At 40.8% G+C, this 24,146-nt stretch overlaps 1 protein-coding gene across 1 annotated transcript; it reads right to left on the bottom strand.

The window, feature by feature from the left end:
* Nucleotides 1-563: 563 nt before the first annotated feature.
* Nucleotides 564-23,909, bottom strand: QSOX2 (quiescin sulfhydryl oxidase 2). Its single transcript, XM_062641044.1, has 12 exons — nucleotides 23,656-23,909; nucleotides 19,575-19,675; nucleotides 18,344-18,392; nucleotides 17,099-17,204; nucleotides 16,811-16,901; nucleotides 14,442-14,587; nucleotides 13,709-13,852; nucleotides 11,846-11,975; nucleotides 9,476-9,598; nucleotides 8,183-8,333; nucleotides 4,089-4,277; nucleotides 564-1,650 (listed from the first exon to the last, which is right to left on the bottom strand). The coding sequence occupies exons 1-12, from the start codon at nucleotides 23,885-23,887 to the stop codon at nucleotides 1,100-1,102; spliced, it is 2,013 nt and encodes a 670-aa protein (XP_062497028.1). The 5' UTR covers nucleotides 23,888-23,909; the 3' UTR covers nucleotides 564-1,099.
* Nucleotides 23,910-24,146: the final 237 nt, after the last annotated feature.

Here is a 24,146-nt window from a genome sequence, read left to right as displayed (position 1 = left end):
TCTCCCAAGTCCTGCACAGACAACGTCACAGGGAGCAGGTGATGCTGCGAGCTCAGAACTGAAGTGTTTGCACTGCCTTACAAGAAGAAAATTACCTCGCTGTACTGCAGTTATCCCACATCACAAGAAACTCAGTGTTTCCCAATCTCTGAATTTGTTCCTGCTGATGCAAATCTCAGTGTCCTTCACTAAAACCTGCTTCCCTTTTCTAGAGTTCAGCAGAATTGGCTTCCATCTGCGTAACACAACAATTGCTCAGCTACTTTTCTGGTTCATAAATGAGGCGAGTTATCCAACGCTCCGTTAAGACATCTGATAGAGGAGGAAGTGAAGCACCGGGTCCAAGTCTGTCTTTGCCTTCATATAAACTCCATTAAACTGGACGACAGCGTTAGCAATCAGACTCAGGCTGCTTATTGAGATACAACCTGCCCTAAAACTCTCATCCTAGCAGAGACAGACACAGCCTTGGCTGGAATGCACATGAGAATGGAAGACTTATTTGGACACGTAGTGCCTTCCCCTTCAAACATGCGGTATAAATAATATTTGAGAATGTCACATCAGAGGGTTTGGAATTGATTTAATCAGAACAGAACTTGCTTCCTGAAAAAAAAAATGCTCCGAATTTGGGCTTCTCCAAACGGAGCAGCCAAAGTAACAGCATCACCGCTCAGTACCCTGGGAGGTAAAATCACCTCGGGATAAATTAAAAAGACCTAAACCCAACAACTACCGGACTTGAAGCACACAAAACAATATCCAATTTCCTTCTAAAGCAGGCGCAGCTGACTGCACAACGCAGTGTTTACTCTGAAAATGAGTAAAGGATGGAGGTGGCAAGTCACGGAACGATCTCAGCTGACAAATGCAATGCTTCCTTCAGTGGACATTTCACGATAGCACTGTGTGCCTCTGAACGATGAGGGTTCCTACAGCGAGCTCCCTACATTAAGCTAGAACACTTGTGAAATGACCTGGGAAGAAAGGGCTCTGAAACAAGGAATACTGTATATAAAATCCCTGATCATAAATATTAAAGCTGTATCTGGTACTGAACAGCCACGTACAATGACATTGTTGTTTCCGATACAACCTTCTACACAGACGACCGATAGTGCTTCACTTTCCACCGTTTGGATCTCATCCGGAAAAAGAAGTACATTATCATTAGAAACAAGGATGAGGCTACATACAGAATGACACACAGGCTCATGTCCACGTTGGAAAATCCAATCCCCAGGAAGGACACGGCCTGCTTCGCCTCTTTAAGGGTGGCTAATCGAACCACGCTTTTATCGCTATCTTTGACAGGTCCGTGATTTGCTATTAGTTTATCTAACACCTTAGATTCTGAACCTAGTACGTTTTCTTTATCCTGGATCTTATTTTCTCTGTTTCCACTTGGCTTCTTCTGTAGGCTTTTGTCTTTCCCCTCCCTTGTATCCCCCTGTTCAGTTTCACTGGAGTCTGTCTGGCTTTCGGCATATTTATACAGCATATTTTCACTGCTGTAGTGATACTTCATGAACTGCAGAACCTGGGCTTCATTCCAGCTGTGTAATCCTTTGATTTCCTCATGACATGTAGGACAAATGTCTGGAGTTGGCCACTGAACTTTGGGAAATTTTGGATCTTCAGTCAAAGCACCTAATTGGGAGAAGAAAATAACAGTTATCAGCAGTGAATGAACTAGGAAAGCTGAACCTGGAAACCAGAGAGAGTGTTTTCATAAGCTTCCTTATGGACACCGATTATGTTCTGAAGTGTTGATTCTTGTTTCGGGACACAAACACTAAATCACAATTACTTTCCTCTTCTCTCAGCTGTTGTGTCCACTTTCAAATACAAGATGCTACGATTGCTGTTTTTAGAAGGCATGAAGCCATCATCTGAGCCGTGCAGGGGTTAACTCGAATTACAGTTCAAAACAAACTGCTCTTCTGCACTCGCTGCTCTTTAATCCTGAAGCCTGGTTTGCAGCAGCAGTTTCAAGGCCAAAGACTCGCAGACATTTTCCTGTTTCTATATCGTGAACCATTCCAGCCTGGCTGGCTTTTTCACAGCTTGCATTATTACTATAGCAAACTATTTTCAGTACTTTAAAAGCCATTATCGTATTTCAGATGTATTTTTCAGCTTGCATTTTAGCATTTAAACATATAATGCTGCCTTGAACTACATCCAGTGTTAACTTTTTTGGCTGCTCATAGCTCTGGTCACCTTTCCATCTTGATAGCAAAGAGCTGAAAGCTGTAGCTACTGTTGCACTGCTCTAAAAAATAACACTTTGAAACGTGGATGAAGGCAATTTTAGAACAAATCTCTACCTGTAAAAACCCAAGCTAATTTCTTTAACTGATTGTTATTAGTACACTAATGCTTAAACTATTTCGGTAAGTTTAGGTTCTTATTTTATTATTAAGGTAAGAAACTTTGGGCTTCTTAAGCAAGATGTTGTTTAAGGATTCAAAGAATGCTTTCCAATATTTGTCTCTTTGATATTTACAAGTAAGAGAACACGTCTGTGTTTGGGATATCTTAAAGATCACTCAGGAATCAATTTGTTTCAGTAGAGAAAGTAGAAACAAAACATCTTACGGTAAGATTACAAACTGAAAACTTGCTGTACTTCATGTTTCCCTGCCAAAGAGAAGAATGCCATAAATCCTGCACATTCTGAAGCAACAGAGCCATATACAGCAATCGCATGACCTACACTTGAAGGCTGTGCCAAGGTGTTTTCATTGACCAGTCAAACATCATTCCTCATGGAAAGCTATATAACATTACCAGAACTACAGAAGCAGCTTTTAAGGATTAAAATCTATCACTGTCCCAAAGAGAAATTTTAGCAAACTTAAAAAGCATAATTTAACATTATTATTTATTCCAGTATGTTTCTACTTCTTACTAAAAGGGTATTTTAGCTGGCTGCTGCATCATCTAAATCAATATCCATACGAGTTTTTCCAATAACTTAATGTTCTAAATAAGTATATTGCTCCACTACTTAGCAACTCCAAGTCAACAGGACTACCTTTCTCCACGTTCAACCTGGCAGTAGTAACAAACATTAGGGGATGTTTTTATTTAATACCTCACCATTTACTTTTTTCTCCTTGGAGGAAAGGAGACAAACTGTTTATACTCACAGCAGTATTTAATACTTCATAAATCTTGGGAATTCAGCATAACCATAATATAAACACAATATAGCATATTTAAATTGTAACTAATGCTACATCATACAGATCCATAACAGCAGACAGGGATTTAGTGCAAACAGAAACCAATTTTCTTTAGTGCTTTAGTTACTTGATATCCCCATAACAGAACGGATTAAATACAACCAGTATTTTAACAGTACTTTAACTGGAAACAGAGCAATCTAGTGGGGGAACAGATCTGCTTCATACAGTAATTTTACTTCATTCTGTTGCTGATCTGCTAATAGCTTAGGCTCTTTTATCCTGAGAAAGTCTCCCCTTCAATTATCATCATTTTCTATGCAGCATCTCACCACAGTGAAATGAAGACAGGTTTTATCATCTAGTTAAACTCTTACATAAAGAGAAGCAATTATTTTTTATCCCCCAAAAAGCAGCTGAACTGTATTGCTCCTTTTGAAAAGGCTTTGATTTGTACTCCAGAAAAATCCTCTCCTCAAGCAACAGGTGAAAGCTCAGAAGAAACAGTATCCAAGAATGATGGAGTTTTTCATTATATATCATAGGAGACACTATACTCTAGTAACATAGTTGTGCCTCAAGGGTGTATTTCTCACCCATGCAAAGGTTACCAGCCTGGTCTCTAGTTATAGCTGCTTAGGATGCTTGAGGTTTTGCTCCAGACACAAGCACCCTTTCTTGAACACTGATGTAAATGTGGAGTTAGTCTTTTGAAGTCAATATTTAATAAAGCAGTGTCAGGCTGGAACAACAATGACTGTTGTTTTAAACTCATGTTACAGAGCCTAAGTTGCATATCTCTTTGTTCAGATATAAACCACATTGTATAAGATGTCACAGCCTTGTCCTCTGGACACAGCTACCCATGGTGGGTTTCCCAAGCAAGGTCTTCCATACCTGCAAGCCTGTTATTCACAATGTTGTGTTTCTCCCAGAGCCAGAGAACAGCCTTGTCCAAGGTTTTAACGGAATCCATGGACTCTTTAGCCATTTCTTCAAAATGCTGAGCACAAGCCTTGCATCCAAAAAAGTGCTGAATGTATCTCCGCATGACCTGAAGCACTATTTGGGGACTGTCTTCAAGACCTAGGATATTAGAGGGATTAAATCAAAACAAATATATTAGTGGGGTTAAAAGCCTCACACGGTTCTTAGAAGAAATACCCTTCCCCAACAAAATACATATATAATATTGCCCAAGTAGTTGAGGTGGGACATTCAGAAACCAAATTATTTGGCAAAAAGATGTAGAGTTTAAAGTGATCTCGAATGGTACTTTTCAAAACATACTGGTTTGAAAGGTTGTCTGTGATATTAGACACAACTACAAAGGAATGAATTCAAACACACTGAGGTTCAAGAAATGTTAGGTGAGCGATAGCGTTACTGAAAATGTGAAGTAGCTATTTATACCCATACGTACTAACACAGTCTATACAACTGTGTTCAGTTATGCAGAACACCACATTTTAAGAAGACTTAAAGGTCAAGTGCTCATTACAGTGAAATCTCTCCCTTCAAGGAGTATCTTATAATTTGAGGGGGGCCAAACTTAGCTAAATGAAACTCAGATATTACTGCGTTTTCAGAAGCCCATTAACACAGTGCATTTTGCAATGTTCAACCATGCAAAGCCCATGCTGCCTGTACTTCACACAAATCATGTGGAAGTAGAGACTTTCTACACTATTTTGCCCAATAACTAAATGAATACTTACATTATGCATTCACCATTGCATTTATGCTTACTGCTTTAATGCTCAGGCATTAAAGTTATGGTGACCTTGCTACTGAAAAACCAAGAGTCAAAACCCCTCTGGTAACTATTTGACAAGGTGCCTGTGATATCTGTTTGTTACTCCATAACTCTGAAGCATTACAGAATTCCAGAATCTCATTACAGTTACTAATTCCATGGCTTTCTTGGCAGGCACTGAATGAACACACATAACAGCTACTTAGCAGCATCTGAATTTTCATGAGTAACTCAGGGATTCCTCCTAAAATAAATACAAACCCATTATTATTTCTATAACACACTTTTACACTGGAGATAATGCAAAAGAATCCTTATTTGATTCAGAAGTAAGGTAAGGTCTTCACAGATTAAGAGCTCTGTCCTGGGCCTTTAGTGTGGCAGAAGATAGTCCCTACGTCAATAAGTGACTCGAGAACCAGATATAATTCATTGAAGTCCTAATGGTTTCATCTCCGTCACGCAGATTTTCTGATTCATGCTTAATTGACCTAGTAAATTCTGCCCAAATGTGTTTACGAATGAACTATCTGTTACCAGGAACATGCACTTGTCAAACTAAACACGTTTTACGATGCAGATTGATCAAATTACCAACTCGCGCAGCTGAACGCTCCACCATGAGCAATTTACAGCGTGGGTTTCACAGGTTCGGTAGTAAAGGGTTGCAGTGCTTTGCTCACTGCTCTGTTCTGGCAGTGAGTAACAAACAGGTTGGTTGCACATATCCCCTCTGTACATGCATTATTTTTCGGAAGGGAAAAAATCCTCAACAAAACCCATTCAAAACTATCAGAGTATTTCTCTGTCTTCTATCTAAGAGATGCATGAAGATGTCAAACACCTTTATTTAGAACAATGCCGTTATATTCTTAACCGTGGCGGCAAAGTAAGTTTTTAAAGCCAAAAAGAAATCATAAAAGGCAAAAAATCTCTACTCAGACATTCAATATCTGTGATTGAACTGGCGTGTATAATAAAAGCGATGAGATTAAAGCAGATTAAATTACAGTATTAAAAGAAAGGCTGAAAAATCATTTTGGAAAGTTGAACTGAATTTCAGGCAGACCACTTTTACCATGTACTAAAATGTATATTTAGAAAGAACCAGTAACAAACACACCAAAAGTAACTGCTAGCAAATTACCTGCTTGTGGAGGAACAGCCTGATACACAAATTCAATTGTATCTGTTCTGTGCAACGTGACACTTTGACAATTCATTTTGCGTTGAAATTCAGCGACAGATTAAACAGAATGCAGATCATTTTTTTATAAACCCCACAAGCCTGTCTTATTCACACTAACAGATCCCATTACCTAAACCAGTATTTCATTCAATTAAATGTGCTCAGGAACAGATTTCTGCAGTGATTTTATACATCCTCAGGTGCGAGCGGTTCTGTTCAGAGTTCCTTCGGATTCGCTGATGCTGAGCAGGTTCACATTACACCCTTCCACATTGGAACATGTCAAACATAAACCAAAGAAAGCCTCAGCAGGTTCCCTCTGCCTGCCAGAAGAGGAAACTATCAAGAAAAATACGGCTGCTTCCAAAAGAAAACAAACAATTGCAAAATGGCTCATTTTGTTTGTTTTTCTTTTATCAGCCCAGAGATGAATCTTCTATTAACATCTGCCATGTATCATCGTGTAATCCTCCTTTTCTCTTTCCTCACAAACTACTGCAATTCAGGGTAACCCTAATCTTTAAAGTGGACAAGAACCATAAAACCCTACCTGTGGTGGGAAGGATTAGGGAGTACATCATGCTTTTTAGTAGATGGGATTTAAACAAGCAATAAGGAGAGGAAAACCTCCCAAGACATAATCCGACAGTCTCAGACTGACCCAATTCTTTCGCCATAAGAAGTGATCATCACATATCTGCCCCGATTTAAATCGATGGCTAAGTGTGCCAGAGTTTTCAGGTTCTACAATGAATTTTTGACTTCAGATTGACAAGAGCTCACACTTGAAGCACTGCAGCAATTTAAGATGCAATTTTGTATGGTTAAATATTAAGAACATTTTTAGATTTAATTAGAAAACTTTCGGCAATTGGGACAAAAGGGGAAATTTAACTTATGCATGATCCTGTTGAAGAGCTAATATGTCATCCAGCACAAAACCCCCAAACTCACCAGGCAGAGCACAGTACTAAATTAAAGGGATGCAAAAGGGAAACAAAAAACAACAGCACGATTAGCTAGCCAAAAAAATCCCTCTTCTGCAGGAGTGTCAATATCAAGAATTGAGAGATTTTCACTGTGATTTACAAGTGATGCTGGGCAAATGCAGGCTTCCATAACTTGAAATAATGAATTATTTTTTTTAACATACAATCAGTAACTGACAAATAGCAAATTTCTGAATTTTATGATCTAGTAGCAGTCCATCTGGCATTCTTACATTCCTGGGAAAAGACATTTAAAAGGCTTTAAATGAAAACTAAATAGAACAATAACCAAACAAAGCCCTATCCTGGCAAGAACAAAACCATATTCCAACCCTAACTATTCTACGATTCTATGTGAAGGCCAGTATTTTAGCATTAGTAATTCTGTTTCCATCGTGTGAGGAAAATAGATTATATGTCCAGCAGGTTTCTTAAACAGGAATCATCACCCAGACATAAACACTCCGCGTCACAAGATGCTGCAAGTCTAAAAATAAGCAATTTTACTGAGTGCTTGCAAAGGAGTGTATCACTGCCGAGATTAATGGTCACTGAGTACATTCAGCTGAAAAAACCCCCAAACAGCCACAACATTCACTATTTAAGAAATAATCTTACAGAAGGATTGGCTAATGGCTGTGTATCTTTTACAGCTGCTAAACTGTAAAATGTTCAATCTCATTCTTCTCAAATTCAGAGAGCAGTGTAATCTCAAGTAACCTGAACAACCTTCCTCTCTTTTCAGGTAGTCCAACATTTCTTTCTTTGAAATTCTCCCCTTTTTCTGCTTTATTGCTCACACCTTTAGGGCCACACACTTTATTTACCTCCTCTCCAAGCAAGGACAAACTGACCTGCTTTCTTTGAAGCCTCCTGCTGCAGTGAAGCTCTGCTCTGACCTCTGCTGGTCCAAACCTGAAAGCCACTGGCCTCCACTAATGTATTTGAGTATTTACTAACGCATTTGCTCTAATCCGTTTTCTTTCTACTGCACAGCACAACTTTGTTTTTCCACATTTGTCTTTTCCTCCGAGTGTCCCACAAAACTGCTGCTTACCTGTATTTATCAACGCCTTTGGCTGCAGCGCAGCTTGCACTGTGAGGGTGTGGAACAGCTTCCAGAGGGAACAGGTATAACCCCGCAGCTCGGGTCTGCTGCCCTGACACCCGACCCACTGAACCTTCTTAGTGAGAAATATCCCAGAAATCTGAAAGAGAGATGTAATTATGACAGACAGCTCTGGGCCATAAACGTGCCTCTCAATGTAACAGCAGTCACAGCTGAGCCTACCTTGAAGTTGAGGTGATCCAAGAATAAAGAGTAAATGACTCTTTGCACTTGTTGCTAATGAATTCATGCTTCAGGCAAATGAATTTTAAACTTATAGCCATCCTTAAGTCTGAGACACTCTAATGCACCATTATAAAACTCATGCTTCTCACAAATATATTAGATATACAACATACAGTCACTGAGGCCAGACCTACTAAAAGGCACATCACGGATGTCTGATTAGTCTGACAGAATTAAGTAGCTTAACTTGTAAACTTGTTTTTAAGCACAGTATGAACACAACACACACAAATACTACTGCAAATCTGTCAGGGCTACAGTTTCCCTGGGTACATTAAATATTCCATACTATTCAGCAAGATTTACATGACTTAACAGGGTAAATTCTGAAGATGCAGAATACATTATTATTTCTTCTTAAAACAAAATCATTACTTTGTCATTACACTTAAAATCCAGTGCAAGATTTGAGTTTCTGAGGCTTATCTCCCTGCTTCCTGAACAAACAGAAGGCTTCCAAATTCTGGATAGCAATCCCATTTCACGGGAAGAGACTTATATTAACTTCTGTACAAAGATAGCCATAAACAGGGCTTTGTGTTACTGAAATGAGGCACAGTTTACTGTGCCAGGAAATTAAGGAGTATTTGGGGAAACTCTTCAGGAATAAATCCCATTTCAGGGGTAAATCTGCCATCACTTAAGTTCTGACCTTCATGAGAATCCTGCTGATTACCAGGCACAACAAGCAAAGGCAACTCAAAAATATCCATCGGGAACATTGCAGGATTTGAAGCTGGCATCAGGAACGTGTCCATGTTAGTGACTGCTTGCTCCTCATTAAACTGAACCAGGATTGTGTGTGTCAATTCTCTCATATAAATTCCTTCATGTGGATTTTTTTTTTCCTGGTAATGATTTCCCTTCATTTCCATTTTAACCTTCTTATAAGTCCATTATGACTGAGGGGCCATCAGTAAGTGATGTCTTAGATTTACACAGAATCTTATCCTTTACTAATGCTGTATTTTATGCTGGAAACTAGCAACAGCTTACCCGCATTTTGTTGTTGACAAGATCTAGGATAGCATCATAAGGGATTTTGTCTAATGGAAGGCTCACCAGCCACTCCTGCAAGGTCTCTAACAACTTCACCACAGACTGACGGCCAGGGAACAGCTGACAAAATGAAAGAAAGAAAACACCGTATTTTAAAGCACAAATCTCATTAGCAGCAGGACACTTTCATCTTGATGTAAATGCCTTAATTCCTGTCTTTAGAATGCTTCAGATTTTCTTTTGTTTTGAGCAAATTAATTACTTGTTCTGCTTTCAGTGAAAAGCCATCTCACACTGACTTCTGCTTACAAAATGTGACAAGTTGTAGGCACAAAATGCTAACTAGTAAAACGAAGCTACTCAAAAGGAAGCAGAAATGATAGAGCAACTTTTGGCAGATTCCATAGAATTTCAGATTAAGGTAATTCAGTTCTGTGTCTAGCTCAGAACAGAGCATCAGACCTCAGTGAATCAGAGATGCTGAAATCCTTCTCACTTGTGGAAGAGTAATCACAGAAATTAGTTCTCCTAAAACTTACGTTCAGGTATCTGTAAATGCAGGTGTGGGTTACCTAGAAGAGCATTTTCCTTTCATGTGTGTAACAGTGATTTCCGAAGCAATCTGGAGATTGTGACTTCCTTAACTTGCAATTTAAAGAAGTCACAGACTGGCAGACTGGTGGTAATGTCATTACTTCACACTAGAAATTGTATTTTGCTTTAATGGTGGCTGTAATTACTACAGAATTAAGTAGAGTATGCATACTATCCTCTAAATATCCTTCCAGAGGGAGCAGTATTTTAACAGATGGAGAAATAATGTAGCAGGTACAGGGACTTTAAGTACATAAAGCAATTTATGACAGAACATGCTGTACGCATGCCAGTGACTCCACAGTCAATGTCCAGCTATTGATAATATCTCCAATTCAAAGACTGCTTACTTGATACCACACAAAAGGGCAGGAACTCCCTTTTGCTATTGTATCTAACACAAGGAGCCCTGTGCATTGTTGGGGTTCAGAGATCCTTAAATAGTCTATAATAAACCAGCACACCTCTGAACTGCATACTATCATTACATTTACTTCTGTAGGACCCCCAGAATATCATGTACTATTATCTAGAATATCTAACAGACAGTAGTTGTACAGTATCTCAGATACATAACAGTCTCATCAAGGATTCAGAAACCAATGGACTTCTGCACTGGTTGCCAAAAAAACCCCTAAAAGTACAACAGTGGAAATTCCCTCAGTAGGGAAGCGGAGACCTCTCTGGTGTAGGACTTACCATCACTATAAATGCTGTTAAAAAAGAGGATAGTATAAACATTGCTTAACAGGAACACCTGAGAATCATGAATGAGAACTACAAGGCAAGTGTTTCACGACAACAGCAGTCCCCACTTGTGTAAGGCAGCCTGGAGACGAGTGTGCCACTTAAAGAGAGCATTCCCCACTTACGCACTAATAGCCAGGGAAGCAAATGACATCAGCTGGCCAGGAGCCATCAGGAAGCACAGAGGATGTTTTAGGGATAATATGATGGAAAGATTACTACCACACTTTCTTAAAGAAATGAGGCCAGCTAGAGATTTCTGGTGGCCACAGTGGGGGCAAGAAACAGTCTGATTTTCAGATAAATCCAGATATTTGGAAATAGTTCACATAGGCCTTACTATTCCCTCAAATAGCTGTTCATTCACTTCCTTTAAAATAATACAAAGGGCTAGCTGCTCAGCAATTATGAAGAGACACTGGTCATTACATAGGCTGATATTATAAAGTTATATTATTCCAAATTTTTTCAAGTCACATCACATAGATTGTCCCTTCACCCAAATGTAATATGTAAGCATCTTTAAATAGTCAATTATATACAATATCTCAATTATTTTAAATACTCAACTAATTAAATGCAATACCTTAATTATATTAAAAATATAGACAGAAGTTACTACTATCTCTAAATAAAACACCACTGTCAAGCATGCATTAAAGAAATCCAAAAGTCAAGAATGAAAAACAAAAGGGTTTTTAATCCCACAAGGTTACAATAGCTACTTATCCTGAAAATCTGATAAATGGACTATATTTACAGTGTTTGTTCAATATGGTGCAGACTACTTAAGCTTTATTTAATTTCAAGCCCTCTGAGATTAAATTAAAATGCATTTCAACCCTGTGTGTCAGAAAAACACAGAATAACTCAAGAATTTAAAGAAACCCACAAAACTTTTTAAGCTAGTGAGGAAGCGTATATTTAAGGATTGTGAAAGACATTTAGAGAGACTTATGTCACATAATAAATTTTATGTTACAGTCACTTTATTCGTACAAATAATCAAAGATTAGGAGTGCATACCTTGGCACAGACAGTAACAAAGTCCTTGAAGGTCTTTAGCTCCGCTCCCTCAAGTGTCTTGTGCGTAGCAAGCTCTACCCTGAGCAGGTAATGCAATCCTGACTCAAGGTCAGCCATGTACAGCTTAGCTCTGAAAGACACATATATAACGTTAGAAAGTGGCAGGTTTCTTTCGCTCATTTTCTCACCAGTCATGAAGGTAAAACTGATATATAGTGGGTGTCATTAAAACCTCCACGTTTGCCACTCCACGGTGATTGCAGTGTATCTTACGCCAGCACGGGAAGACACAGTGGCTACTTCAGGCGCTCGGTGGGTGAATGTCAAGCTCAATGAGTTTCACCATACTCTCTGAAAAGTGTAATTTTATGTCATGTTGTTCACAGCTCAGACAAATGAAGCATAACCACACACAAGAATTTCTTTTCTAGTTGACTAAACTTTTGCCTCCCAGCCAGTTTTACCTTGTAATGCAATTATAACCCTGACATTGTTAGCAAGGAAATAGCTGGGGTAAAGAAATTACAGCTTCTCCTCAGGCCTGACCACAAGCAGAAAAATTACATGCTACGAAAAAAGGGAGACTTTGGTTGAAGTTGGTTTCTTTTGTTAAACAAAAGTAGATTATACACAGAGCAGGAGTGCAAACAGTGTTGGAAAGGACTGAATCTAGAAACCCTCTCCCAAATGCAGCAGTTTTACTGGAGGTTCTTTGCATGTAACAGTCAGTTTTAATCACACCAGCTCTTAAGACAGATTGAGGTACCTCATAACAGGTACAAGTAAAGCATGTAAAGCAAATCAAATCTTCTAAAGAGTTCCTTCTCACAACCAAGTATCTTCATTTTAAAAAAGATACCAACAAAAACCACTTTACAAACTACAAATGCATCAGGTAAAGCACCTGACCTTTAACGCTTTTCAGAGTACAAACTTGAGACAGTATGACACAGAGCATTGTAACTGAACAAACAGAAGTTCATATAGTTATAGAGTTAGTACTGAGTTCAGCAGCATTATTATCTCTAAACCCAAACAATTAAAACCACCTATCATTCAAGAAACTGACTGCCCTCCCCCCCCCCCATAACATGCAGGAAGAAACATACAGAACAATCTATATTCTTATCAACTCAACTACAGACTGGTATGAGTTTATCTCCTTAATTAAGAAGGTACTCACTCAAATCTTAAAACCAGCAAAATTCTGCTTCAACTTTCTTAAATAAAAAGACATCCATAGGAATGCATGAGGTTCTCCCAAAGGATCCTATTTAGAAGATACTCGGGCTGGAGATTCGTATCTACAAGATTTTGTCTTGCTGGAAGGCAGCTCAATTTAACCAAGGTGTTTTGATAACAGTGTTTTGTGGAAAGTATTTTATAATAGTCCTTGCAAGAAGATGACATTAATAGTGTCTATGAAAGGAAAATAAGTACATAATTGAAGCACTCAGTCCTACATCTTTTCTATCTAAGGATTATCTCTCTGCAAAGCCTTTGCATCCTTCTCTCAAACAAAGAGGGAAGAAGAGCAATAAACCTTACTGGATTTAGTATGATAAACTTCTTTTACACTGACTTTAGTATTTTCTATTACACTTGCATTTGACAAGCACTTTTTAGTGGGCACTGCTTCAGTATTACACACACAGAGCATTCTTGTTTCCTACAGAAATGCTGTAGCTTGTTACTATTTATTTTTTCGGAGACAATGATTACTTGCTGAAGTTTTCCAACAATTCTAATCGGTGATCAGGATTTTATTGTAAGTGAGAGCACAGCTTTCCACACGGCAAGAAAAAAACTGCAAGCAAATTTTAACAGCCAAGCGTTAATCTGAACATCAAAGGTATCACTTACTTATCGAACTCTTTCCACACCTTGGTTTCTGTACTCTCCTCTTTGTTTTCTTGAACAGGCAGCTGAAGTGGCAAAAGAAGTTTCTTTCTTACACCTGGCAGTGACTTTAAATACGAAGAAAAGAAAGACCGTAGAGGCTTCAAACTGCATATAAATGGACAAAGCAAAGATTACTTTTCATCTCAGACTAAGTGAATATCCGAAGCAAATTAGTGTATTTATAAAATAAGATATTCACTTTGTTGCACGTTTCACAGTCCTAGTGTAGCATGTTATGTTTTGCTACAAAGTGAAATCAAATAATGTTCAATTTAGATACAGTAATAACAATCATTTGGATTAGTGGTTTGAAATCCTATCCAAAATAAGATCCTATCAGCTCACCTTACAGGCTATGTTCACAAGGAAAAAGTATTTTGACTTAGAAACAAGCTTTTTTAAGAACTTTGATACTTTTTTTTTTCCCACTTTTATTCCAAAGTGTTTTCCTTTCAGAAGCATCACAGTAATAGGTTAAAGCTATAACAGTGTAACTAAAATTCATACTACGTCTCTTGTTAATAATACAGGTAACACACAACTTCAGTCAGTACAATGTATTGATTACATGTCAGGACAATATATATGCAAAAGAAGGTTATAGAATAATTTCTTTTGTATGAAAGCAAGCTGTGGAAACTGCTCCTATAGGTTAAGTGGACATCCCCATATTCCTTGAGAGATAACTACTTACCTGTTAATTAATCCATGAGACCCATTAGGGTGCATCAGGTAGCATGAAGGGACTGAGGTAATGCCAAGTTTCTCAAGAAAAGGCTTATCAAAATTCAATGCTCTCTTCACAACAATGTTTTCATACTGGATCAAGTCTAAGAGAACCTGGGTAATGAAAAGATGACATGAATTATACATTGTTCAAGGAATCTGCAATCTTGTAGGACAAGACATAAATAGGTGAAGTGCATCATCCTTTAAGCTGTTCACCAAGGAATACATCTATAAGTATTCTGTGGACACTAACAATTTCAGTTAAAGAAAATTTACTCTGCCCTGGAAATTACTACTCCTATCTTCCTTTTTTTTTCCCCCGGTCTATCCTGATATTTTCCCTTTGAAGTCTAACATCTGAAGAAAACATGAGAATGAATGATGAAATGTCCTCATAAACCTCAAAACAGCCCAGAGGTTATTCCACAGGCACCAGCAGGTTTATGTTTCACATTACATGTAAGAGTCTAAAGGCAAATCTTCAGGTAGTGAAGAAACACTGCTCCCACCACTTTATGGCGCTCTGATGTCAAAGTCTATGACTTTGAAAACAACTGAGGGCTCCATGGGAGTTAAGGCTTTGCCTGGCAAGCCCTGCCAGATCAAGCTGGGTAGTCTGTGGTGTTACAGCACCCAGCTCTTCGTTCAGCTCTTTTCGTTTGCCAGCCCCCGAGCAGAGACTCCCTGCAGGGATAAGCGCCCACATCTCAAGATGCCAGCACCCAGCTCAAACCAGTCTTCATCAACTGCTTTACACCTGATGCTGGGCTTTTGCACTAGAGCAGCTGGGAGTGGGCACAAATCTCTTTGCATGGTGTGAAATTAGCAAAGGGTGGAGGAGGCAGAAGAGGGTGGCAACATCAGGATGCCTGCAAGATTTGCCAGGGCTTGACTATCCAAATCATTTGCCAACTACAGCCAAAGCTGCACCTACAAATATGATGACTCAGTTATAAGTAACAAGAATTTGCCTTTTAAAAAAGTTTAAATACTGAGTTCTTCCCTTCTTAAATCCTTCAAGATCCCACTGCTAAAGGCACCTTCTTTTGCTGCTCAAATGAGAACACTCCTCTCATCCTTCCATTAGTTTGTGCTGTTATACTACCATGTCAAACGTTTCATTCTTACTTACAAACTCCCCCATGCTTCCACTCTTCAGACATTTCTACTTGCCATTTGTTTACTTTTACCCCTCTCTGCCTCTTCTGTATCTTTTTCCTGTTGTTAGTTTCAGTTTCCACTATACTTTTCCCTCTCAGGTCAATTACCTTTGCTATGTTATCCCTCACTTTCAAACTTGTAATGTAAGAGATGCTACACAACATCAGCAAATGTTTTTTCTTCTGAAAGCAGACTCCACTTTCTGTTAATCAAATGACACTCAAGTCTTCCCCATAAGAGCAGGTAATAAAATTAAGGTGAGTGCGTTCAAAAGCTGAAGAACTTTATGATCATCCAATTTCTTCTCTTCAGTCATGTCCACTTCTATCAGCCCAGGAGCTTCTGGAAAACGAACGTCTGGGAACAACCTGCTTCTCAAAGTGATTCTTGCTTTTGGCAGCACAGTCTCCTCCACTTATGCAACTGGGCCATCTCAGCATCAAATCTAATTAGAAACATTTCACAGACATGGGATGTTTCTACACAGATTATGCCTAGATAATTATGCAATTTATTTTCTTCACTTAACCTCGATCTTGGCAGGAAGAGAAAAGTAACAGTTGTCTAAGCCTACAGCGGGCTCATTAGGTGGTGAAATGATGCCAAATCAAATATTTTATTGGGGGGGTGGGAGAAGCAAAAAGCCAAAGACTCCCACTTCCTCAGTGCCTCGGTGCTATGAAAATGATTTTATGCTATCACTTAACTTAGAATGTAACTTCCTAAAACCTATACGTGAAGAAAGAGAACCAGAGAATTTATGTTATAAACAGCTGAAATAGAAAAAGCTGCCCAGAATGAGTACGAGGAATGGTTCTCCAGCAGTGAGAAAACAACAGAATCTGACAACACATTTGTTGTGATCTTCCAAATCTTGAAAGAAAAGACTTGTGCTAACAATGAAACTAGCAATGTAATCATTTCATGTAATCTTCCATTAAAACATGAATGGAAGAAATTAACCTGAATTCACATTCCCTTATAAGCAAGTTCCTCCAACAGCCCTATATAATCCCTTTGTGATATCTCAAATATGCATGACCTGCCCTTTACGACCCTTTAATTCAGTTCTATAAACAAAAATGTTGTTGTTTGGCTAAATAACGTAAAATTCAGCTGTGTTATGATAACATTCATTCATATTCATTATGACATTCATAAGGCATACATTACCTCTCGTCCAACATAGGAGTTATTACTTTCAAACACAATGGCAGTATAATGATGGCTGCTCTTGTCAAAAAGAGAAGTGATATCACTGGACCTTCGGAGAAAAGAAAAGCTATTTAGCACAGGTAGAATGCAGTATGCACACCGTTGTTGATGGAATTTCCTTCTACAATCTCACAGCAAAACTGATAACAAGGAAAAAGGCTGAATTCAACTTTAACAGCACCTTCTGCATTGTATTTCATTCATGCAGCAAGCACACAGCAGCTGTATTTTAAACAAGGAACTTACGGAACGGGATCCAGCGGCGGACAAGCAGGAGGTCTCAGCTCTTGAGAATGGTTCTGTAAGAAGTCAATCATCATCTGACGCACTGTTTGCAGCTCTCGATCAGCTCCTGTTGAGAGCAGGTTACAAAAAACCATACAGTGCTTCAGCAAACTGGGACAACACGACCCACATGCAGGTTTTTATGCATCCTCCGGCTTTTCTATGTCAGGTTTTTGTTTTACATTTGGACTTCAGCAGAATATTACTTGGTTGAAGAACAGGAACTAAGGATTTGCTTGTAGGATTTCAGTTGAATGTCGAGATGATTTAAAAGCTGTCATTCCACCCCAAAATTAATAAAACCTCAAGACTTTTCCAATTCTAACCATCTGCCTGCCTTGCTGATTTCTCTCCAAATAATGCTTCATTCTAAAGCTGTGCCCATTTTCACAGTCGTTGCTGTGGGCAACTTCAGTACCTTGTTTTTTTGTAATAAGGACATTCATCGTGTATTAAAACCTACAAAGGTTTTTAACTGTTTTTACCAAACAGCCAGGTGAGGTTCCAAGGCCATGTAACAATGTGAGGAAATAACTGAAGAGTGAGAATACTTTATTTGCTTTAAAAGAAATTAATTGAAAGGCTGAAACACTCAGAAATGCCCCAAAATAACAGGTACAACTACGGTCTATTGCATGAAGGGTTAATGGTGCAGGTGGTCTCTCTTCTGACCTCTGGCCTTCTAAATGTTAATCCATTGAAAAAGACAACATTACTTTTGTCCCCAGACAAACCACCTCAAGCTGTGATCCTGTCAGACACAGGGGATAAGCCTGTTTTCAGTCAGTCAACATCTGAATAGGGGTTGTCCCCAGTGAGATTCAGGATGCCTGGAAAGTGGCTGATAGATCAAAAAAGCCCCAGAGTTGGGATTGAGCAAATGGGATCTCCTGCTGATGAGGTGTGTGGTGGAAAAAAAACTGAAATTTTCAAACACCATCAAGCCATTTGTGAAAATCAGGAACTACATTCCAAAGAAATGAGGAATCTGAGCTCTCAGTCCTTGAACAAATGTCTGAAATTGTGCCTGACATCCCAGTTACATACAGTGCTTGCAATATCGTATCTTAAAGAGCCATCCAGTGTCCAGCCCATCTATAGCTGTCCAAACTAACTGACTGGCAAAAGGCTTCTGCTTCCTGTGCACCACATTCCTGGCTCATAGGATAACTGCTTTGGGAATTTCTTACCGTAGGATATGCGTACCTTTGTAATTTTCTCCAGTAGTAAACTGCTTTGTAAATGCTTTGAAGAACTATGTGGGAGAAAAAAAAAAGTATTATTGCTTTGAAAACAGAAACAAAAATGGTTTTCAACAGTTTTTAGCTTTCACAGCTCTAATTACAGAATGTTTTCTATCTGTTCAGAAGACAGTTTTCCCTCTTAGCCCGAGTTCCAAAGACTTGATTCTCAGCCATCTGAGAGTGGCTTATATGCACCAGTCAAAACTCTGATACACAATAAAGGCAGCTTTTAGAGGAAAAACCCCTAATGCATAATGCAGTACTGTGTATTGATCCATTACTGCAAACATTAACCCAAACACAACTGATTACCAGCACTGATTAATCAGTACTACCAACTGTGTGTATACTTAGAACACTATTCACATCTTCTCAACTCCCTCCAGTGGCTAAACAGGATATATAATAGAGCTTGACTGCCTTCTGCTATAAAAAATGAAGTAGAAAAGATTTGGTGTTTCCAATTTACACCCAAAACTTGGGAGATAAAAACCAAATGAAATTGCTCCTTCTATCAGGGTAGAATCACAAATTCTGCAGAGAAATATCTCTTGCTCCCTCTCCTGTTACAACAAACACAGTCTATTCAATCCTCTCCATCACATTCTGCTCATACTTACAGTTAATAGTAAGATTATACAGACTGGCAAAGACAGAGAAGTTAAAGATTGCATTTACGCCTGAAAATGAGCAATTGTAGATACTTCTGGCAAACACAAGATCCCTTTTAAAAAGCAGTTTAAGCAAATTAGGAAGTCAATTACAAAAATAGTGTAAAAAATATATAATTGATTGAACTTCAAACCTTCACTTTCACATACCAAAACTAAATCACTATTAATAATCATGAAAATCTGAATGTGCAAAGTATTTATACAAATTATTATTATCCAGTGAATATATTACAATAATCCAGTACTCCCTACAATGGCATCTTCTTTCAGTAAAAATCTTTCAGATTCAGAGCCGAGGACTGAATTACTGCTCAAGTAACTGCGTCTGCTATTGCATTCAGTGAGACAAACTCAAATTCATCTTCTATAAACTCTGTAATTTTCTCAGCAAAAGTAAAACAAAATTCCAGCTAAAGAGCAACTAGGTACATGTCAGGCACTGCACAGGCATGTTCGTTATGCTTTTAGTTCCTATAAAGCATGGATCATTTACCTAAGGCTATATATTATACCACTTACCCTGAATGTTGGGTAGTAGTGAATACCGTATTCTTTGCACGTCTCGTAGTTTTCTTCTTCCCCACAATCCAGCACACCAAGTCTAATTGCAGATTCCCAGTCTGAAAACAAAGGCATCTTTCAATTTTCAGCAGAAGTGATCATGGATCCCAGCTGATGGATTACCCTGCTTCCCATGGAAATCAACAACAGAACTCGGAGATTCCAATGGCATAAAAATCAAGCCCTGGGTCGATTCTCATTTGCTATTCATTTCTATCCTCGAGTGTAATACTGGGTTTTAAAATAACAAAAACCTCCCTTGTTGTCTTAGCTGCACCAGTATTTTCAATATCTAAATAAGAATCCCAACACACAATGCAGTGGTTTCAGGGGCAAAGACATTTTACTGAATCTAGGAAGATGAAAAAGGGACCACCCCAACACTTGCAAGACACAGGACTGTATTCCTAAGCTTTTCCCATCAGCTAAGCTCATAAAATAATGCTTGCAGAATATATAGAACTGAGTGAAATTAATCCAACAGTTACTCATCCACATGGCTGTCAATTACACCACCGTAAATTCAATGCATCTTCTAGTACAGCTGTTTTAACAAGGACTCACTATTTCCGATTCTCTTAGAGACCTCCAGAACTGCCCACAGGCCAGGGCTCACAGTTTGGTCACTGAAAGGTGTCTTTAGCTTTTAGTACAGGAATTCATTAGATATATCTCAAAAAATATCTGAGTTTTAACCAGAGTGCTGAATAGCCGAGTTTGAACCTTGCCATAGCTTTCCTTTACAAATGCTTCATAGCAATAACCACCAGAATTCAAGTATTTCTATAAATATGTTTATATAACTTCAATAAAAGCTTTTGACTCATTTAAAGCTTTTTCATTCTGATTTTGCTAAGAACTGAGTTTTTTGAGCCACACTCGGCTGCAGCAATCACTTTAAGGAAGAACTGCTCCCAGAGACTCCTCAGACAGTTCCTTTTTAAAGCTAAGCTAAATCAAACCAGCTGTGGGCAGAATCTGAAGGCCCACCACAACTCCCAAGTATCAATAAAATTTGAAAAGCAATAAAAGTCAACTTGCTTTTATAGCAAAGAGCACGAAAGCTTCATCAAGTCCAAGCTCTGACTGACAGTTGCCTGCCTAGCTGCGTCTGAAATTCAGCTTGACCTTTTTTTGTCTTTGGAGGAGGATGGGGCAGCGATGGGAGAATCTCGGTTGTGCTGAACATGCCAAGAGCTGAGCAGGCACCAGGAGTAACTACAAGCACGCTGGAGCAGATGGGCACGTATTCACAGGAGCACAAAAGATGCAACAGTCTATTTCATCAAATAAAATGCAAAATAAAAAAACCCAAGTGTGGCTTCTGGATGTCTCCCATTCAACTTCCACCATTCCTCCTCCTTTTTCCACCTGTCTTGATCCTCCTCCACACCATGAATAGAAGCACTATGGACCCAATGCAAATGGCCCACAACCAACAATGCAAACCCCTGGCTCGGGTTAAAGAGCACCAGCTGGGCTGTGTGCTGCTCAGCATTAGCTTCTGCTTCCAAAGGAGCTTCTCCTTTCTAAAGGATGCAGAAGTGCCCAGCCTAGACTGCACACTTACAGTGGCACTGTAAAGACTGGCTTTTTAAAATACCCATGAATTTTACATTAATATTTTTGAAATACTAACTCCCAAACTCTAGGAAAGGGGTAGATGGGTGTTATATCAACCAACACTAGTTCCAGCTATGCTAAACAAGTTCCAATGAATGACATGGATACATTGAACCACCTGGAAATGGAGCAGATTGGTCAAACCTCCCATTTGAAGACATGCTACAGAACACCAGAATGCTGCAGAATTTCTCCTTCCAGAGAAGCTGTGGCTGCCCCATCCCTGGCAGTGCTCAAGGCCAGGCTGGACACAGGGGCTTGGAGCAAACTGCTCTAGTGGAAGGGGTCCCTGCCCATGGCAGGGGCTGGAGCTGGATGAGCTTTAAGGTCCCTTCCAACACAATCCAGTCGGGGATTCTAAGACACCAACACACCAGTTCCAGGGGATCAGCAGGAGGATACTTCCTGTGCATACACCTTGTGCAGTCCCTCCAGCAGAAGGCTGCAACGCCATGTGTTATTTTCCATTGTAAAGTTCTAGTCAGGGAGATAAGAGATGCATCACAAGGAACCTTTCCCTGCACGCTACTCAGGAGTTCCGTATTGTAACACACAGGCTGCTTCCGAACAACGTTTCTGAAGTTCCCCACCAAACATGTTTAAAGAACAGTTTCTAGAATGAAATCGTCACTGCTGGATTTGAAACAACAGTTGCTGGGTTTGGAACAGCTGTACCAAATCCAGAGATTGCTTCTGCATATAATTCAAGGGTTGTTGTATATGGGATTTCCAAGGGTTTGTAACTTCTACACAGGAAATTACAACACATCGTTCCAGCCCACAGGCATTTTGGTGGATAAATTCAATCATCTTTTAAGACAGAAAAGTACAATTAACGATAATGGCTGCTTTGGGCACTACTGCAATAAAACTAAATGTGTGATTAGGAAAGCAGCAGCAACAACGCTGAGCTTAAAGCCTGTTCTGAGAGGGAGCATCACGCTCAAAACGTACATTATACAAAAGCAAGCACTGCTCCTGTGTTTCGGGAGGGTTATGCTCTGCTGTGATGGTTGCAGTGACAGTATTGCCAAGATTTAGAAAATGAGAAATGAAATAGAAATTAAGTATATTAGCACAGGCCTTTAATGGGCAAAGCAGTTGCACCAGTTTGGCTTGGCTATACCACAGCAACAAATACAACCACAGTGATCGAGGAGTTCTCCAGTGTAGATAAGTCTGCACCCCAAAGACAGCTCCAATACGCTAGTAGATGAGTAAATATTACTGAAAAATAAATGTTACGAGTTTAAGTAGGCAAAATCTTTTGGGGTTTTATTTTTGGATGAAGCTACCAATGAAAACTGTGACTGCTCTCAGTGTCCTGCTAAAATCCACCCATTCCAACTTTAAAATGGCAATGTTTTGCTGACAAACAACACTAGAAGCCAAGTGCATTCGCTGGTGGTGCCAATGTCCACAACATAAAAATCCACTTTTTTAAATGAAAGTCTTCACAGCAACACAATAAAGAGTAGACAGGCCTTCAACTGGTTATAGCAATGCAAGTGTGTAACATCCTTTGCAGTTATTGTGAGTAGAGATGAAAAAGAACAGATATATCTGAAGTCACCAAAAGTTATAAAAACATTGCCTACAAAGGTATGACGCTGCTGTAGCAATACATAAACATGGGCCTTTTTTGACAGAAGCTCGAGTCAGGTCAGGCTCTCATGATCGCAGAATCCCAGACTGGTTTGGGTTGGAAGGGACCTTAAAGCTCCTCCAGCTCCAACCCCTGCCACGGGCAGGGACACCTTCCACTAGAGCAGCTTGCTCCAAGCCCCTGTGTCCAACCTGCCCTTGAACACTGCCAGGGATGGGGCAGCCACAGCTTCTCTGGGCACCCTGTGCCAGCGCCTCAGCACCCTCCCAGGGAAGAGCTTCTGCCTAAGAGCTCAGCTCAGTCTCCCCTCGGGCAGGTTAAAGCCATTCCCCTTGGCCTGTCCCTACATCCCTTGTCCAAAGCCCCTCTCCAGGTTTGCTGCAGCCCCTTTAGACACCGGAGCTGCTCTCAGGTCTCGCCGGAGCCTTCTCCAGGCTGAACACCCCGACAAAGTGCCACGACGGTGCCACTGGCTCTGAGGCACTGCACATCACGCAACACACGGCCATGGGTGTCGAGGCGCCGCCGAAGCCCGGGGCTGACACCGCGAGCGGAGGCCCCGCTGCAGCCGAGCGCCCCACGGGTGACCACGTGCGGCGGGCCACGGACAAGGCCCCGCTGCGGCCCACACGGGTACCCGGCGCCGGGCACTGATGGTCGCGGCCAGGGGACCCCAGGGAGGCCGCGGGGGCAGCGGGTCAGGTCCGCGTTGGCCTGGCCTCCAGCCGGGCGGAGCTGCGGAGAGCCGGGCGGGGCGGTGACCGCTCCCCGGCCCGACCCCGGTGCGGAGGGGCGGCGGCAGCGCCTCACCTTTGACGTCCCCCGCCAGAGCCCGCCAGGTGGGGGCGAAGGCGACGCAGTGGCCGCAGGACGAGCTGTAGAACTGCACCAGCCACGCGGCCGAGGAGTTGAGCAGCGCCCGGCGCACCGAGCCGGCCGTCAGCACGGTGAGCGGGTCCTGCCCCGCGCGGTACAACCGCGCCGCCGCCGCCGCCAGCAGCACCGCCAGCACCGCCACCGGCCCGCCGCCGCCCGCCGCCATGTTGGGACGCCAGCGGCGAGGGGCGGGGCGGGGCCGCGCCATAGCAACGCGCCGGACCTGGCGACGCGGCCTAGTGCCGGCTGCGGCCCGGCCCCCTCGGCCCTCCCCGCCCCGGCGGCCCGCAGCGCCGGGGGGGGGCCCGGTGCCGTCACCCCGGGAGGCGGCGGGGTCGCTTGGAGCGTTACCAGACCCCGGTGACAGAGGCGCACCGCAAATGAACCCTGAGCCGCTGCGTTCTGAGCCGCGTTTGCCTCAGGGA

This window comes from Pezoporus occidentalis, unplaced genomic scaffold (genome assembly GCF_034315485.1).
Source record: "Pezoporus occidentalis ecotype Australia unplaced genomic scaffold, CSIRO_AGI_Poc_V1 ctg68, whole genome shotgun sequence".
Lineage (NCBI taxonomy): Eukaryota > Metazoa > Chordata > Aves > Psittaciformes > Psittacidae > Pezoporus > Pezoporus occidentalis.
This window is presented reverse-complemented; position numbering and strand designations above follow the sequence as displayed.

Bases quoted from the DNA above. Each gene is read 5' to 3' on its own strand.
- QSOX2 (XM_062641044.1), bottom strand. From the start codon at position 23,887: ATGGCGGCGGGCGGCGGCGGGCCGGTGGCGGTGCTGGCGGTGCTGCTG. The intron at 11,976-13,708 runs GTAAGTGATACC...TGTGTCTTTCAG, and splicing joins GTGTGGAAAGAGTTCGATAA to AGCTAAGCTGTACATGGCTG. The intron at 4,278-8,182 runs GTAAGCAGCAGT...CTAATATCCTAG, and splicing joins AAAGGCGTTGATAAATACAG to GTCTTGAAGACAGTCCCCAA.